An 18,156-nucleotide genomic window follows, 5' to 3' on the forward strand; every position below is an offset into this window, starting at 1 on the left:
AGAGAGGTAGCGAGAGAGAGAGGTAGCGAGAGAGAGAGAGAGGTAGCGAGAGAGCGAGAGAGGTAGCGAGAGAGCGAGAGAGAGGTAGCGAGAGAGCGAGAGAGAGGTAGCGAGAGGTAGCGAGAGAGAGGTAGCGAGAGGTAGCGAGAGAGAGGTAGCGAGAGGTAGCGAGAGAGAGGTAGCGAGAGGTAGCGAGAGAGAGGTAGCGAGAGAGAGGTAGCGAGAGAAAGAGAGAGAGGTAGCGAGAGAGAGAGAGAGAGGTAGCGAGAGAGAGAGAGAGAGGTAGCGAGAGAGAGAGAGAGAGAGGTAGCGAGAGAGAGAGAGGTAGCGAGAGAGAGAGAGAGAGGTAGCGAGAGAGAGAGAGAGAGAGGTAGCGAGAGAGAGAGAGAGAGAGAGAGAGGTAGCGAGAGAGAGAGAGAGAGAGGTAGCGAGAGAGAGAGAGAGAGAGAGGTAGCGAGAGAGAGAGAGAGGTAGCGAGAGAGAGAGAGAGAGAGAGAGAGAGGTAGCGAGAGAGAGAGAGAGAGAGGTAGCGAGAGAGAGAGAGAGAGAGAGAGAGAGAGAGAGGTAGCGAGAGAGAGAGAGAGGTAGCGAGAGAGAGAGAGAGAGAGGTAGAGAGAGAGAGGTAGCGAGAGAGAGAGAGAGAGAGGTAGAGAGAGAGAAAGAGAGAGGTAGCGAGAGAGAGAGAGAGACAGGTAGCGAGAGAGAGAGAGAGACAGGTAGCGAGAGAGAGAGAGAGGTAGCGAGAGAGAGAGAGGTAGCGAGAGAGAGAGAGGTAGCGAGGGAGAGAGAGAGAGGTAGCGAGAGACAGAGAGAGAGGTAGCGAGAGAGAGAGAGAGGTAGCGCGAGAGAGAGAGAGGTAGCGCGAGAGAGGTAGCGAGAGAGAGAGGTAGCGAGAGGTAGAGAGAGAGAGGTAGCGAGAGAGAGAGGTAGCGAGAGAGAGGTAGCGAGAGAGAGAGAGAGGTAGCGAGAGAGAGAGAGAGGTAGCGAGAGAGAGAGAGAGGTAGCGAGAGAGAGAGAGAGGTAGCGAGAGAGAGAGAGAGGTAGCGAGAGAGCGAGAGAGAGGTAGTGAGAGAGAGAGAGAGGTAGCGAGAGAGAGGTAGCGAGAGAGAGGTAGCGAGAGAGAGGTAGCGAGAGAGAGAGAGGTAGCGAGAGAGAGAGAGGTAGCGAGAGAGAGAGAGGTAGCGAGAGAGAGAGAGAGAGAGGTAGCGAGAGAGAGAGAGGTAGCGAGAGAGAGAGAGAGAGAGGTAGCGAGAGAGAGAGAGAGAGAGGTAGCGAGAGAGAGAGGTAGCGAGAGAGAGAGGTAGCGAGAGAGAGAGGTAGCGAGAGAGAGAGGTAGCGAGAGAGAGAGGTAGCGAGAGAGAGAGGTAGCGAGAGAGAGAGAGGTAGCGAGAGAGAGAGAGAGAGGTAGCGAGAGAGAGAGAGAGAGGTAGCGAGAGAGAGAGGTAGCGAGAGAGAGAGAGAGAGGTAGCGCGAGAGAGAGAGGTAGCGCGAGAGAGAGAGGTAGCGCGAGAGAGAGAGGTAGCGCGAGAGAGAGAGGTAGCGCGAGAGAGAGAGAGGTAGCGCGAGAGAGAGAGAGGTAGCGCGAGAGAGAGAGGTAGCGCGAGAGAGGTAGCGAGAGAGAGAGGTAGCGAGAGGTAGAGAGAGAGAGGTAGCGAGAGAGAGAGGTAGCGAGAGAGAGAGGTAGCGAGAGAGAGAGGTAGCGAGAGAGAGAGGTAGCGAGAGAGAGAGAGAGGTAGCGAGAGAGAGAGAGAGGTAGCGAGAGAGAGAGAGAGGTAGCGAGAGAGAGAGAGGTAGCGAGAGAGAGGTAGCGAGAGAGAGAGGTAGAGAGAGAGAGGTAGCGAGAGAGAGAGAGGTAGCGAGAGAGAGAGAGGTAGCGAGAGAGAGAGAGGTAGCGAGAGAGAGAGAGGTAGAGAGAGAGAGAGAGGTAGCGAGAGAGAGAGAGAGGTAGCGAGAGAGAGAGAGAGGTAGCGAGAGAGAGAGAGAGATAGCGAGAGAGAGAGAGAGATAGCGAGAGAGAGAGAGGTAGCGAGAGAGAGAGAGGTAGCGAGAGAGAGAGGGGGAGAGATGGAGGGAGAGATTGAGGGAGTGAAAGAGGTTCAGCAAAGCACCATCTTCTATCTCACCTTAAAGACATTACTGATGTAGTCTGTGTTGACACTTGTGTCTGTACTGTACACATGAATATATCTGTATTTCTGAATTGATATGCGTTTGTGTTAACCTTGGAGACGTTGCTGATGTAGTCCATCTGGGAGCAGTTGTCGTGCTTGTCCACCTGCTGACTGATGTTGAGGAGGAGAGATGCGTACTCCTTGTCGCTCTTCACCCGTAGCGTCATGAAGCGCTTCACTGTCTCCAGCAGCTTCAGCTCCCAGTCCTGCAGCTTCAACAGCCCATCGTGGGAGTTCCCCAGGTCCCGTCCGAACCCCATCGTCCCTCTCCCCTTTTCCTCACGACACGCTATTTAGTCTCACACTTCACCGGGCCGGGAGGATGGATAGTCACCCTCAGTTCTGCATCTTTCCTGGAACGAGGCAAATCATTGGAGGCTGCTGAGGGGACGACGGCTCATAATAATGTCTGGAACGGAGTAAATGGAATGGTATCAAACATCTGGAAACCATGTGTTTGATACCATTCCACTTTTTCCACTCCAGCCATTACCACGAGCCCATCCTTCCAATTTAAGCTTCCACCAACCTCCTGTGAGGCACATACAGAAACTATAATAAATGTGTAAAACATTTTGCACAAATTACAGCAAATTGATAGCACCTGTCCTGGTCGACAAAGGCAAACTGCTTGTTGAATGTTGGTTAGTCATTAGTTGCAGACAGGTGGAAGGTTTTCTATGAATTAGCCTAAATAAAAGGAACTCCTTTGATTAGCCTAACCCTTTATAGACTTGCATCAGAAGGTTGTTGCAGAGGCAGAGTTTTCTGAAATAAAGACGCACAATGGAGGAAGGGGAGGGCGACCAGCTTAGTTTAGGAAGTGGGTGGGCCAACAGTGAAGAGGCCAAAAGAAAATCGTAACAAATTAATGTAGGCTACCTAACCTCACCATCCCTCATCTCAGGTAACTATTTATAGGCCTACCACAGTAAGACATTGAAACAAAGTCAATAGAGACCAGAAACGGTAGCTACAGTACAACAACAGGAAGTAGGCTAGTCTAATGTGAGATAGGGACGTAAGCCTTCAGAGACAAGGCAGATTATAAAAAAGACAGACAATCACTCTGCCTCTGCTACTACTAGACTGCCTATTTAATCTGGCTTTAAACCTCGGGGGGAAAGCTTATTATCTCCAAGTCAGATGCCTTCTGTTCTGCTCCAGTGTCTCACACTAAAGACTTTTAACGTGCTGATAAATAAAGTAGACTCCAAGAACATCTTCAAACTTGAACTACCAGTTTTGGAAGTTAAATAGTGGGGTAAACACCATTTGTCAAAGATGCACTAACGCCCCAGAGACTAGAAAAATGTGCCTTTCTATTGGGAATGTTGTTGTGTATATCCCAGTCAGATCACACATGCCATCCCCATATGCCATCGCCTAATTGGAAGGGAACGTCTTCAAATAGTGTGCCTTGATCTAATATATGAAAACTCTTAATAGAACCCCTTATGAGAATGGAGCGGCTAGAATTCAGAGTAGTATAACCTAAAAAGAAAAGCCTATAACCTAATCTGAAACAGCCTTATTCGGCAAGTAGACAAACCTGTGTCATAAATGGGTCATAGCATGAACACTAGGACAAGTACAACAGAGGCTACTAAAGCCAACACAAAACGTCCTCCACAATCAGAAAACATTTTTAGTTCTGTATTCTCAAAATTATAACAGTACAGAAGATCATGTGAATTGTATTTAGGCTGTCTGTGCAAAATCAAGTGGTATAAGTGTCAATGACATGGCAGATGTGTTCACAGTCAAATATTCATTTATTAATTCACTGCCAAAGGAATTTAAAAGATGTCATTTTACCATCCACGAGTCACAGGCTATAAAAGAAGATGAGGGAAATGACTCTACTGTACAGTGTGAGCACTGAGACAGAGTGTATAGCTAATGTCTCTGGTTTATTCCAAAACCAGTTCAAAGTTCAAAATGCAATTACAGAAGCTGGATCAGATACAAATCTTTCACAGTTGAAATAATAAACATAACCTCAAAAATGATAACAAACCCTATTAAACTGACACAGTAGACTACTAAAAGTCTACTAGATAAACAGGGACAGTGCTTTGTAACCTTTGTAACAATAGCAATGCAATTTTGTAAAACTTGATCACCTGTCCCTCACATTACTGTGAACACTTACATTCCCTTTAATGGTGGCTTTGAACACTTACTTGTAGCCAAAAAGAACACCACACAGAGCGTTTTCTAGAACACCCACTTTAAGTCAGATAAGATAGAGGGATCATCTTCAGGAGCACACCAGGCTAGTGTTCAAGTGATCAGTGACCTACGTAACTGCCACCAACAAGCATCATGAGAAGAAGGCTGAAAGGAAACCACAACGTGATTATAATCAGAAAGACGTAGGCCTATTCAAGTCACGAGACACACTGAGTAGCCTACAATACGGAAATGCTTAGGGGCGGCTACCTATTCTCAAACATCTTAGGCTAGGCCTATATGACAAAAATTAAAAACTGGATAGTGAGTCATTGCACTTCTAAAAGCACAAGAAAGAAGATTGACGCGGACCATCTCAGATTGTTCAGAAACCGTTTCTGTAGTTAGAAACAGATTAGCATTACTGCAACATTATTTTGTTGAAATATAATTTGTTCTCTAAGAAATTAAGCAAATTGATTGCACCCATTTGGCCATTGTAATTTATAGGATTCATATAATATTCAAGAATTGTAGTACCGAACATCTGATTTGGACTAAACTTTTTTCTAACAATGAGTAAGACATGAGGAGTTCAAAGAAGTGGTCAAAAGCCATCCACTGACCTCCCACACCAATAATGAGTATATATTCTCAGTTCTTTATGTTAGACAATTAGTATGGCGCTGCAGTTTGGAGTATTGTCTCTTCATCCTATATAATGTATTCTCAGTGTATTTGGTGATGTTTTTTTTTTATTGTTCAGAGAAATTAGTCATTGAAGTTGTTTGGTTTCAATTAGCTTAATTTCTAAGAGATCATTTCAGCAAAATAAAGTTGCAGGAATGATCATCTTATCTGTTTCTAACTACAGAAATGATTTCAGAACAATCTGAGATGGTGGTTGTCACAGCTTGCTGAAATGACATGGAACAACCCTGGTTGTTTTGTTTTTTCATGTGAATTTTTGCAAGCTGTAGATCTAACTGTGAGCAGCCAGGTTTAGCTCAAAAAACTAAAGACAGAAAATAAGTGTCAGTAACTGACAGATATTGAGACAAAATGTCATGAGTGGGTCACACTTCATTTATGAAAACTATAGGCTATGGGACGGCAGCTAGCTAAGTGCACAGACACAATACATGCAACAATAAATACTTCCCCCAAGCTAACCACTGTAGCTAGTATTGACATTATAATTAAAATCACAATGGATTAGTTTCCATAAAACAGATGCCTGTGTTAGCTGCCAAGTTAGTGCCGTATCCTTAGCTAGCTATGTTGTGCAAGCTTGCGAATATGCTAATGTTAACTAGCTAGCTAAACATTTGGCTATTGGCTGGCACTGGCAGTATGGGATTATGGAGAGTGAATTACATTGTTTCTTCATCATCTTGCTAGGTAGTTATCTAGCTGTGGCCATCTGGCTAGTATCAATAAGTGCTTTCTACAAAATAGCAACATTAGCGTAGCTAGCTAACATTGGAATTTAGACCATAATTAGGGGATCTACCAGGAGCCAATCTTTTCTTGAGAGGATGGTCAGGGGGGTGGAACATAATTACAAATAATTTGTAGACTGCAAATTGGCCGCAAGATGCCCAAACATATAATATTTGACCCAAACAATAATTTCAAACCTGGCTTACACTTGTATATGATCACGTGTCTCTCTATTATGTGTGGGAATTTCCAAAATTAGAATCATTTGGAGCTACTTTCCTGGTGTTTTCACAGTCATGTCCAACAATTTAATTTTATTTACCCAAAAAATGATATATCTAAAACTCAAAATGTTGGACACACCTACTCATTCAAGAGTTTCTTTATTTTTTACTATTTTCTACATTGTAGAATAATAGTGAAGACATCAAAACTATGAAATAACTACATATGGAATCATGTAGAAAGCAAAAAAATAAAGTGTTAAACAAATCAAAATATATTTTAAATTCCGCAATGTAGCCACCCTTTGCCTTGATGACGGCTTTGCACACTCGTGGCATTCTCTCAACCAGCTTCATGAGGAATGCTTTTCCGACAGTCTTGAAGGAGTTCCCACATGTGCTGAGCACTTGTTGGCTGCTTTTCCTTCCCTCTGTGGTCAAACTCATCCCCAACCATCTCAATTGGCTTAAGGTCAGGTGACTGTGGAGGCCAGGTCATCTGATGCAGCACTCCATCACTATCCTTCTTGGTCAAATAGCCCTTACACAGCCTGTGTTGGGTCATTGTCCTGTTGAAAAACAAACCAGATGGGATGGCGTATCGCTGCAGAATGCTGTGGTAGCCACGCTGGTTAAGTGTGCCTCGAATTCTAAATAAATCACTGACAGTGTCACCAGAAAAGCACCCCCACAACATCACACCTCTATGCTTCACGGTGAGAACCACACATGCAGAGATCATCCGTTCACCTACTCTGTGTTTCACAAAGACATCTCAAATTTGGACTCATCAAACCAAAGGACAGATTTCTACCGGTCTAATGTCCATTACTCGTGTTTCTTGGACCAAGCAAGTCTCTTCTTATTGGTGTCCTTTAGTAGTGGTTTCTTTGGAGCAATTTGATCTATGAAGGCCTTATTCACACAGTCTCCTCTGAACAGTTGATGTTGAGATGTGTCTGTTACTTGAACTCTGTGAAGCATTTATTTGGGCAGAAATTTCTGAGACTGGTAACTCTAATCCTCTGGTAACTTATCCTCTGCAGCAGAGGTAACTTTGGGTCTTCCTTTCCTGTGGCGGTCCTCATGAGAGCCAGTTTCATCACAGCGCTTGATGGTTTTTGTGACTGCACTTGAAGAAACTTTAAAAGTTATTGAACATTTCCGGATTGACTGACCTTCATGTCTTAAAGTAATGGACTGTCGTTTCTCTTTGCTTATTTGAGCTATTCTTGGTATTTTACCAAATAGGGCTACCTTCTGTATACCACCCCTACCTTGTCACTACACAACTGACTGGCTCAAACGCATTAAGAAGAAAAAAAATCCACAAATTAACTTTGGGGCGGCAGGTGGTTAGTGCGTTGGGCCAGTTGGTTGCTGGATCAAATCCCTGAGTCGACAAGGTAATAATCTGTCGTTCTGCACCTGAACAAGGCAGTTAACTTGAGATAATACCAAGAGTGTGCAAAACAGTCATCAAGGCAAAGGGTGGCAACTTTGAAGATATTCAAATATTTGTTTAACACTTTTTTGGTTACTACATAATTCCATATGTGGTATTTCATAGTTTTGATGTCTTCACTATTATTCTATAACGTAGAAAATTGTAAAAAATAAATAAAAACCCTTGTATTAGTAGGTGTCTCCAAACCTTTGACTGGTACTATATACCTTGGGGAGAACAAGTATTTGACACACTGACGATTCTGCAGGTTTTCCCACTTACAAAGCATGTAGAGAGAGGTCTGTAATTTTTATCATAGGTACACTTCAACTGTGAGAGACAGAGTCTAAAACAAAAATCCAGAAAATCACATTGTAGGATTTTTTATGAATTTATTTGTAAATTATGGTGGAAAATAAGTATTTGGTCACCTACAAACAAGCAAGATTTCTGGCTCTCACAGACCTGTAACTTCTTCTTTAAGAGGCTCCTCTGTCCTCCACTCGTTACCTGTATTAATGGCAGGCCTCTCATCTTTTTAAGTGGGAGAACTTGCACAATTGGTGGCTGACTAAATACTTTTTTTGCCCCACTGTAAGTATTTGATACATCAGAAAATCAGAACTTAATATTTAGTACAGACACCTTTGTTTGCAATTACAGAGATCAAACGTTTCCTGTAGTTCTTGACCAGGTTTGCACACAGTGCAGCAGGGATTTTGGCCCACTCCTCCATACAGACCTTCTCCAGATCCTTCAGGTTTCGGGGCTGTCGCTGGGCAATACGGACTTTCAGCTCCCTCCAAAGATTTTCTATTGGGTTCAGGTCTGGAGACTGGCTAGGCCACTCCAGGACCTTGAGATGCTTCTAACGGAGCAACTCCTTAGTTGCCCTGGCTGTGTGTTTCGGGTCGTTGTCATGCAGGAAGACCCAGCCACAACCCATCTTCAATGCTCTTACTGAGGGATGGAGGTTGTTGGCCAAGATCTCACAATACATGGCCCTATCCATCCTCCCCTCAATACAGTGCAGTCATCCTGTCCCCTTTGCAAAAAAGCATCCCCAAAGAATGATGTTTCCACCTCCATGCTTCACGGTTGGGATGGTGTTCTTGGGGTTGTACTCATCCTTCTTCTTCCTCCAAACACGGCGAGTGGAGTTTAGACCAAAAAGCTAAATTTTTTGTCTCATCAGACCACATGATCTTCTCCCATTCCTCCTCTGGATCATCCAGATGGTCATTGGCAAACTTCAGACGGGCCTGGACATGCGCTGGCTTGAGCAGGGGGACCTTAATCCATGACGGCAGGATCTTAATCCATGACGGCATAGTGTGTTACTAATGGTTTTCTTTGAGACTGTGGTCCCAGCTCTCTTCAGGTCATTGACCAGGTCCTGCCGTGTAGTTCTGGGCTGATCCCTCACCTTCCTCATGATCATTGATGCCCCACGAGGTGAGATCTTGCATGGAGCCCCAGACCGAGGGTGATTGACCGTCATCTTGAACTTCTTCCATTTTCTAATAATTGCGCCAACAGTTGTTGCCTTCTCACCAAGCTGCTTGCCTATTGTCCTGTAGCCCATCCCAGCCTTGTGCAGGTCTACAATTTTATCCCTGATGTCCTTACACAGCTCTCTGGTCTTGTCCATTGTGGAGAGGTTGGAGTCTGTTTGATTGAGTGTGTGGACAGGTGTATTTTATACAGGTAACGAGTTCAAACAGGTGCAGTTAATACAGGTAATGAGTGGAGAACAGGAGGGCTTCTTAAAGAAAAACTAACAGGTCTGTGAGAGCCGGAATTCTTACTGGTTGGTAGGTGATCAAATACTTATGTCATGCAATAAAATGCAAATTAATTACTTACAAATCATACAATGTGATTTTCTGGAATTTTGTTTTAGATTCCGTCTCTCACAGTTGAAATGTACCTATGATAAAAAATTACAGACCTCTACATGCTTTGTACTTCGGAAAACCTGCAAAATCGGCAGTGTATCAAATACTTGTTATCCCCACTGTATATATTGGGGGGGGGGGGGGATAAAACCACCTGCGGCCCATTTGGTGTGTCTGAGCTATGAAAGCCTTCACCTTTTTTATTTGACCTTTAATTAACTAGGCAAGTCAGTTAAGAACACATTCTTATTTACAATGATGGCCTACCAAAAGGCCTCCTGTAGGGACAGGGGCTGGAATTAAAAATACAAATAAAAAATTACAATTACAGGACAAAAACACATCACAACACTACATAAAGAGAGACATAAGACAACATATCATGGCAGCAACTTTTCCCTGACACAAAATGGTTGAAGGGATGGTGGACCTTCAAACATTTCACATGGAAGGGGTTCCTCCACTATCAGGCAGGTACGGATCAATACTTAAAACTATAAGGCCTAGAAAGACAACATTGAAAAGTAAGGCTTGCATAACATAGTGAGTCACCCACAATAAAGAAATAGCCTCTGACTGGCCGCCTAGTGAAAGTGCAAGAAGAGAGTTATTTTTGATCAGACTTGTTGTGTCATGAATCTGATCACTTTTGACCAGTGTTTTCTAAAAGTACATATAGTAGTTAGTCAAATAGAAAAAGTAGCCAGCCGCCCTCAGGGCCCAAATTGTTTGCAGAAGAAGCTACATTTTGGTGGCCTCTGGTACATTCTAATGCCTTGATTTCATCTGAAATACACAGCTAAATGATTGAATATTAGAAAAATGTGTTGTGGTATTGTGTAGAAAGACACGACTTTTCCATTTTAATTACTGAAAATGTATATATTCAGTTTATTTTTGTTTTGGATACTGTCTAGGTCTATATGATCAGGACTACTTTCTAAATAAGAGAACATTAAACCCCTCTTCTCTTGAGATTAAAGTTTGATTTACAGTTTTACTGCAAGATATGAATTACCACAATGATGTTTGTTCTTAAAATTACGTATATTATTAAAACAGAAAAATTAAGTAAATAACCCACATTATCTTTAAAAATAAAATGTATGGTTTTGATTTTCCTGATTTCCGTTTCCTCAGTTTTTCGCTCCAGAAAACCCCCAACACTTTTTTAATAGAAAAACAAAATTGGATGTTCTAAGTCCACAACAATGCTTTAACCACATCAGGAGACCACTTTTGAGGTCTGGGAAAAATCAGATCAATTTTGATTTTGGGATGTAAATTACCCTTAATTTAAGTGTGCAACTAGCAAGAGGCTGTTGTTTAGCAGTGTTTTGATGGTAGAGTTTGCAAAACAAATACCCACTGGATTGATGAAAATAATCATGATATCATTCTGCCAGGTAAGCTTAGGCTACTTTGTATCAACATTTAATTGAGAAGGTTTTTGGGAAAACCTTTCCATCTACCAGAAGACCGTTTTCATTAGCATCATCGCTAATGGCTACACAAAGTGGTAGACATGTGCACTACGCACACACACTTGTTGCTTCTTCAGAAAGTTGCAGGAAATATACATCCCTGAGGCACTCTGTTCATGTCTTATGATAAATTAAAACATTTGCCCAATTTTTCTATACATTTAGTTGATTTCCTGCTAAGGTCAGTAAATGTTTGAATATTGTTGAATTCCATTTTAATGCCTGGATTCCATGAGGGCACTAATTGTCATATTTGGACCAGAATGAGGCTCTTCACTACCTACTATTCATGCAGTGATGATTCATCATCTTCATCAAATGGTTTTCAGAATTCATCTGCAGATAAATCGGCAAAAATCCTACCAGTAGCAAACGCAAATTAGGGAGCCAAATAAACAACTCTCTCACCGATGCGATTCGGAAGGCTACACTGACTGACAATACGAGTCATTGTCTGGAATTCTAGGAAAGTAAACCTGTCAAAGGGATATAGGATATGGACTTTATTCAGTCAGTTCGACAACTTTTATAAACTAATCAACACTTGCTGTTCAATTGTCAATCAACTCACAGTAAATAGCCTACTACGCGCCACGACTCCGCATGCCTGGCTATGTGAAACACTCAAAAAAATAATTAATGTGTCAGAAAACAATAATTAGGCTAAGTCGTAGATTGACTCATCGTTAACACTTACACTACATGGGACATGCAAATTCACAAGCACCCTCCTCCGTGTAAAGAAATACAACTGCAACCAGAGATATGTACGGTACCTTCGGAAAGTATTCAGACCCTTTGACTTTTTCCACATTTTGTTAGGTTACAGCCTTATTCTGAAATGTATTACATTTATTTTTTCCTCAATCTACACACAATACCCCATAATGACAAAGCAAAACATGTAAAAAAAACATTTACATAAGTATTCAGACCGTTTACTCAATAATTTGTTGAAGCACCTTTGGTAGCGATTACAGCCTCGAGTCTTCATGGGTATGATGTTAAAAGCTTTGCACATCTGTATTTGGGGAGTTTCTCTTATACTTCTCTGCAGATCCTCTCAAGCTCTGTCAGGTTGGACAGGGAACGTTGCTGCAAAGCTATTTTCATCTCTCCAGAGATGTTTGATCGGGTTCAAGTCCGGGCTCTGGCTGGGCCACTCAAGGACATTCAGACTTGTCCCGAAGCCACTCCTGCATTGTCTTGGCTGTGTGCTTAGGGTCGTTGTCCTGCTGGACGGTGAACTTTCACCCCAGTCTGAGGTCCTGAGCAGGTTGTCATCAGGGATCTCTCTGTACTTCGCTCCGTTCATCTTTGCCTTGATCCTGACTAGTCTCCCAGTCCCTGCCCCTGAAAAACATCCCCACAGCATGATTCTGCCACCACGCTTCACCATAGGGACGGTGGCAGGTTTCCTCCAGACGTGATGCTTGGCATTCTGACATGCACTGTCAACTTTGGGACCTTACATACACAGGTGTGTGCCTTTCCAAATCATATGCAATCAATTTAATTTACCACAGGTGGACTCCACAATCAAGTTGTAGAAACATCTCAAGGATGATCAATGGAAACAGGATGCACCCGAGCTCAATTTCGAGTCTCAGAGCAAAGGGTCTGAATACTTATAAAAAATTGTAAACAGAAATACCTTATTTACATAAGTGTTCAAACATTTCAAAAAACTTGTTTTCGCTCTGTCATTATGGGGTATTGTGTGTAGATTGTTATGGACTTTTTATTTTATTTAATCCATTTTATTATAACGCTGTAATGTAACAAAATGTGAAAAAAGTCAAGGGGTCTGAATACTTTCCTAAGGCACTCTTATATAATGACAGAATGCTCATGTCTCTGCCGTATTAATAGGAGTCAATGTCCCAAAGGCGGGAAGGTAGGTGACATGCTTAGGTCCAAAATAAGTCCATAGAAACAAATTTGGCAGACATTGGACAGATTTTGGAAAGAGTGAAACGTCTCACTTTGCCTCTCTGCTGCATCTCCCTGTAAATCACTTGCTTTGTGACTTACAGGCACCTATCCTATCAATAGATCGCTAAAACCTAAAACATTCATATCGTTCATTCTAGCGAGAGAGGGCTCGACGGACTAACTTTTACATCAAAAGTTGCCTAATTAAAGTTGCAATATGCAGAAACCGCTCCTTCATTTTCTGGTTGTTCAAATTCTAATAGTTTGCGACAAAAACGAGCAATGTATAATGTAGAGCGGCATTTAGCGCCATCTACATCGCTCTTAAATATCATTTCAATAAACAAAGTGTTTTCACCTTGTGTACAAAACCAAAAGTAAAAGATGCAAAAACTAAACTAAAGAATGGGAAGCATAGAACTAGAGCATATAGAATAGATCTACCAATTATTTTAGACTTGCTTTAAACGAGAATGGCAGATCTATAACTCACATATCCACGTGAATTTGGTTGGGTCGCCCAAAAAGTTGCTTTAATATGAAATGGAAAATGTAACTGGCTGAAAATGAGTCTGTAACCGGCTGATTAGCCGAGAGACGGCGCTAATGGAAAACACTGCTTTGACCTGACAGTGTCTCGTGACACAACAACCAACCTTGGGTACAATAAAGACATTCAGCCAGTAGCCTACATTTTATAAGCCCACAGCTGTAGAAAACTTGTCAAACAACAAGTCAATGACTTGAAGATGAACAGCGATCTCAATTTCAGTAAATTGGTGGCCACAATGCCATTCTTCACATCTGGGTCTCCTTCTCTAACGTGTGCCACAAATTGTGAGTCAACCCGTGTAGTTGAAGTTGTACACAGGAGTATGACAGTGAAATGTCTTCTTAATGTGATGTTGTTATAATCCTCTTTCTCACCAGCAATAACACAATTAGGGTGGGTGGGTGATGGGCTGGCGGAGGGTACCATCAGTGGGAGTTAGCTAAACTCAACAAGGATTTGCTGCGCGCTACAGAACAGCGGTGGTGGTACTGCTGCTTGAATACCCCATCTGAGTGAGCAGTCTAGCAAAGGAATGTCCTCCTCATTCGGTTCACTGCTGTGACATGAAAAGGTCATGGAACACAAGGCTGACAGACAAAGTGTCCTGATTATTTTCTAGACTTTATTTCATATCTAGCGTATGTTTGTAGCTTAATGTAGGTGGTCAGTATATGCAAACACTGTTAGGCTACGCTATTTGTTAGCAAAATGCAATCTGTTAGCTATGATGGGAGAGAGAATATTGGACACAGCTGGCTAAGTGTGACAAGGGGTTTTGTAAAGTCCAGTTGGCTGGCTGTGAGAAGGTTTTCTGTAGCTGCATCCGTTTCATCCGCCCATTTCGTGGCAATCCACGATACAGTACTTTACAGCACAGCAACTGTTTCTCAATAACACTGGCTATAATGTCAACAAGTTGTCATAGATGTCAAAACCATTGATGGAATACAATAACAATCACAATGAACTGTTTGCAAACTGACAACATCATTTGCACTTAAGATGGCCATTGAATACATGCCTACATGTTTCCCATCCTGAGGAAAGTTGTTGTGCATCAAAGGCATTAGAACAGAACATGCGCCAAAGCTCCTAATGTGGATGTGCCTCTTCTGACCAAACACGGTCCAGTAGCTAGCTAGCATGAGTAGGCTAAGCATCTAAATATCTGAACATAATCTGATTCACATTGTCAAGCTAACTAACTAGCAAACTATCTTAGCATTAGCAGTTAGCTTGCTAGCTAGCTAACGCTACCCACATTTAGGGTGAAAACTGTTAACTATGTGACAACAAACATTTAATAAATAGGGTTTGCTTTATTATAAAATGTTCCTATAACAATATCATGGGGAAATTAAAGGGAGGGGCGGTGTTTGTATTAGCTATTACCTTGCTGGCTAAACCGATAAGTAAAGTTAGCTATTCCTGCTAATTTCGGTTGTCTGGACATTTTTTTTCTCCAGGAAAAAAATCCTTAACCATTGCTCGAAAGTGTTTGTTCTCTAGCAAATATATATCAAATCTACAGGATCCCATTCAAATAGACAGTTGATACAATCAATGACAGACTGCACTCACTTTATTATGATAGTTTCTTTTCCTCCTGTTATTTCTCCTTGTCTCCTGATTTCTTGGTATTCCTCTTTTCTTTTGCTCGGCTGCCGGAGCTGGGATTCGGGAGGGGTTTCCGCTCTGGCTCTGTACGGGTCTGGTCTACCATAGGGCTATGACGTGTGTGTGTGTGTGTAAAATACGGTGTGTTTTAGAACGAGATAGAAATGGTTAAATTACACAGCTCTGCTCCTGACATACATACATGCAAGCCCCAACGTCCATCACATCACACACTCACAAATCTTACAGCTTCACTGCGCTCCATATATGCCCCTCTCTCCATCCTACTCCTATGACTTCTTGTGTTTTTTGGGGTAAGAAAACACATTAATAGCTATTCATTAGCTCTTCAATAGGCTACAGTCCCCTCCAATGTATGACTAAATTGTATGGCGGCATTTGTACAGGTAGCCTAGTGGTTAAGGGCGGTGGGCCAGTAACCGAAAGGTCGCTGGTTCGAATTCCAGAGCTGACTAGGTAAAAAAAAATCTGGCGATGTGTCTATGAGCAAGAAACTTAACCCTACTTGCTCCTGTAAATCGCTCTGGATAAGAGAGTCTGCTAAATGACTAAAATGTACAGTTGGGAGGCCTACTGTAAAGAATTCTTATCAATCATAATTGACAAGGAACAAACCAAGAGTCAATTAACCTATTACTTGGTGAGAGTCTATCAATTATAGCTAATAACCTTATGTTACCACTTTCAGTTGGAATAGACCACAGTAGTAATTTTGCCCAATACATACACTATAAATAAGCCCCCAAGGGTTCCAAAACTGGGTTGGGACTGGGACCATATACACCACCGTTCAAAAGTTTGAGGTCACTTAAAAAGAAAATTACATTTTTTGTCCATTTAAAATAACATCAAATTGATCACAAATACAGTGTAGACATTGTTAATGTTATAAATGACAATTGTAGCTGGAAACTGAAGATTTTTTTAGGAAAAATCTACATACATGTACAGAGGCCCATTATCAGCAACCATCACTCCTGTGTTCTAATGGCACGTTGTGTTAGCTAATCCAAGTTTATCATTTTAAAAGGCTAATTGCTAATTAGAAAACCCTTTTGCAATTATGTTGGCACAGCTGAAAACTGCTGTTCTGATTAAAGAAGCAATAAAACTGCAATAACACTAGTTGAGTATCTGAAGCATCAGCATTTGGGGGATTGATTACAGGCTCAAAATGGCCAGAAACAAATAACTTTATTCTGAAACTCGTCAGTCTATTCTTGTTTTGAGAAATGAAGGCGAGAAATTGCCAAGAAACTGAAGATCTCATACAACACTGTGTACTACTCCCTTCACAGAAGAGAGCAAACTGGCTCTAATCAAAATATAAAGAAAAGTGGGAGGCCCCGGTGCACAACTGAGCAAGAGGACAAGTACATTACAGTGTCTAGTTTGAGAAACAGACGCCTCACAAGTCCTCAACTGCAGCTTCATTAAATAGTACCCGCAAAACACCAGTCTCAACGTCAACAGTGAAGAGGTGACTCCGGGATGCTGGCCTTTTAGGCAGAGTTGCAAAAAGCCATATCTCAGACTGGCCAATAAAAATAAATATGGGCAAAAGAACACAGACACTGGACAGAGGAAGATTGGAAAAAAAGGTGTTATGGACAGACTAATCTAAGTTTGAGATGTTCGGATCACAAAGAACATTCGTGAGACGCAGAAAAAAATAAAAGATGCTGGAGGAGTGCTTGATGCCATCTGTCAAGCATGGTGGAGGCAATCTGGTGGTCTGGGGGTGCTTTGGTGATGGTAAAGTGGGAGATTTGTACAGGGTAAAAGGGGTCTTGAAGAAGGAAGACTATCACTCCACTTTGCAACGCCATGACGCACCCTGTGGACGACGCTTAATTGGAGCCAATTTCCTCCTACAACAGGACAATGACCCAAAGCACAGCTCCAAACTATGCATGAACTATTTAGGGAAGAAGCAGTCAGCTGGTATTCTGTCTATAATGGAGTGGCAGCACAGCCACCAGATCTCAACCCTACTGCGCTGTTGTGGGAGCCACTTGACCGTATGGTACGTAAGTGCCCATCAAGCCAATCCAACTTGTGGGAGGTGCTTCAGGAAGCATGGGGTGAAATCTCTTCAGATTACCTCAACAAATTGATAACTAGAATGCCAAAGGTCTGTAAGGCTGTAATTGCTGCAAATGGAGGATTCTTTGGCGAAAGGACACAACTATTCAATAAAAAAAACATTATTTATAACCTCGTGTCACGCCCTGGTCTTAGTATTTTGTGTTTTCTTTATTATTTTGGTCAGGCCAGGGTGTGACATGGGTTATTTATGTGGTGTGTTTTGTCTTGGGGTTTTTGTAGGTTATGGGATTGTGGTGTAGTATAGTTGTCTAGTTAAGTCTGGTTGCCTGGAGTGGTTCTCAATCAGAGGCAGGTGTTTATCGTTGTCTCTGATTGGGAACCATATTTAGGCAGCCATATTCTTTGAGTGTTTGGTGGGTGATTGTTCCTGTCTCTGTTTGCACTAGATAAGGCTGGTTAGGGTTTTCACGGTACGTATCGTCTTTATTAAAGATGTATGAAGATAGCCATGCTGCATTTTGGTCCGATCCCTGCTACACCTCCTTCAGAGGAAAAATAATACCTTAACACCTTGTCAACGTCTTGACTATATTTCCTATTTTGTAACTTATTTCATGTATGTTTTCATGGAAAACAAGGACATTTCTAAGTGATCCCAAACTTTTGAACGGTAGTTTATATATATTTATGTTACGTTTTTTTTATTTTTCTAAGTCTACAGAACAGAGCATCCACCAAAGGATTTACCAACTCATATTGTTGTATGGTATTAATCCTTTCCATGTTTTCTGGCAAGGTGATCGTCAGAGCCTGTGACCGTGACAAAGACAGCAAGGCCCGGAGGTGAGAAGTTTTGAAAATAATACTTCATGAGTCTGTCTTTATGTTACACCACCCCAGGTCAGATATTATTCAAACAATGTGTTGTGCAGTTTAACATCTGTCACTCTCCTCGCCCCGAACCAGGGACCCTCTGCACACATAGACAACAACCACCCTTGAAGCATCGTTACCCATCGCTCCACAAAAGCAACGGCCCTTGCAGAGCAAGGGAAGCAACTACCTTAAGGTCTCAGAGCGAGTAACATCACCAATTGAAACGTGCACCACACTAACAAACATGTGGTGTCAACAGTATA

The 18,156-nt window shown here is 42.2% G+C and overlaps 1 protein-coding gene across 5 annotated transcripts in view; it reads right to left on the reverse strand.

Moving 5' to 3' along the window:
* Positions 1–15,079, reverse strand: part of LOC110537052 (tyrosine-protein kinase Fer) — a 40,837-nt gene extending 25,758 nt beyond the window's left edge. The window contains exons 1-2 of one of the 5 annotated variants that reach the window (XM_036937030.1): positions 14,912–15,072; positions 2,222–2,524 (exon numbers count right to left, since the gene is read on the reverse strand). In XM_036937030.1, coding sequence (XP_036792925.1) covers positions 2,222–2,431 — 210 coding nt within the window. In that variant the 5' untranslated portion in view covers positions 2,432–2,524; positions 14,912–15,072. Of the gene's footprint in view, positions 1–2,221; positions 2,581–2,775; positions 2,950–14,911 lie in introns of those variants that run through there. The other 4 variants (XM_036937028.1, XM_021622770.2, XM_036937029.1 and 1 more) reach the window with 4 other exon arrangements.
* Positions 15,080–18,156: the final 3,077 nt, after the last annotated feature.

This window comes from Oncorhynchus mykiss, chromosome 12 (assembly GCF_013265735.2).
Source record: "Oncorhynchus mykiss isolate Arlee chromosome 12, USDA_OmykA_1.1, whole genome shotgun sequence".
Lineage (NCBI taxonomy): Eukaryota > Metazoa > Chordata > Actinopteri > Salmoniformes > Salmonidae > Oncorhynchus > Oncorhynchus mykiss.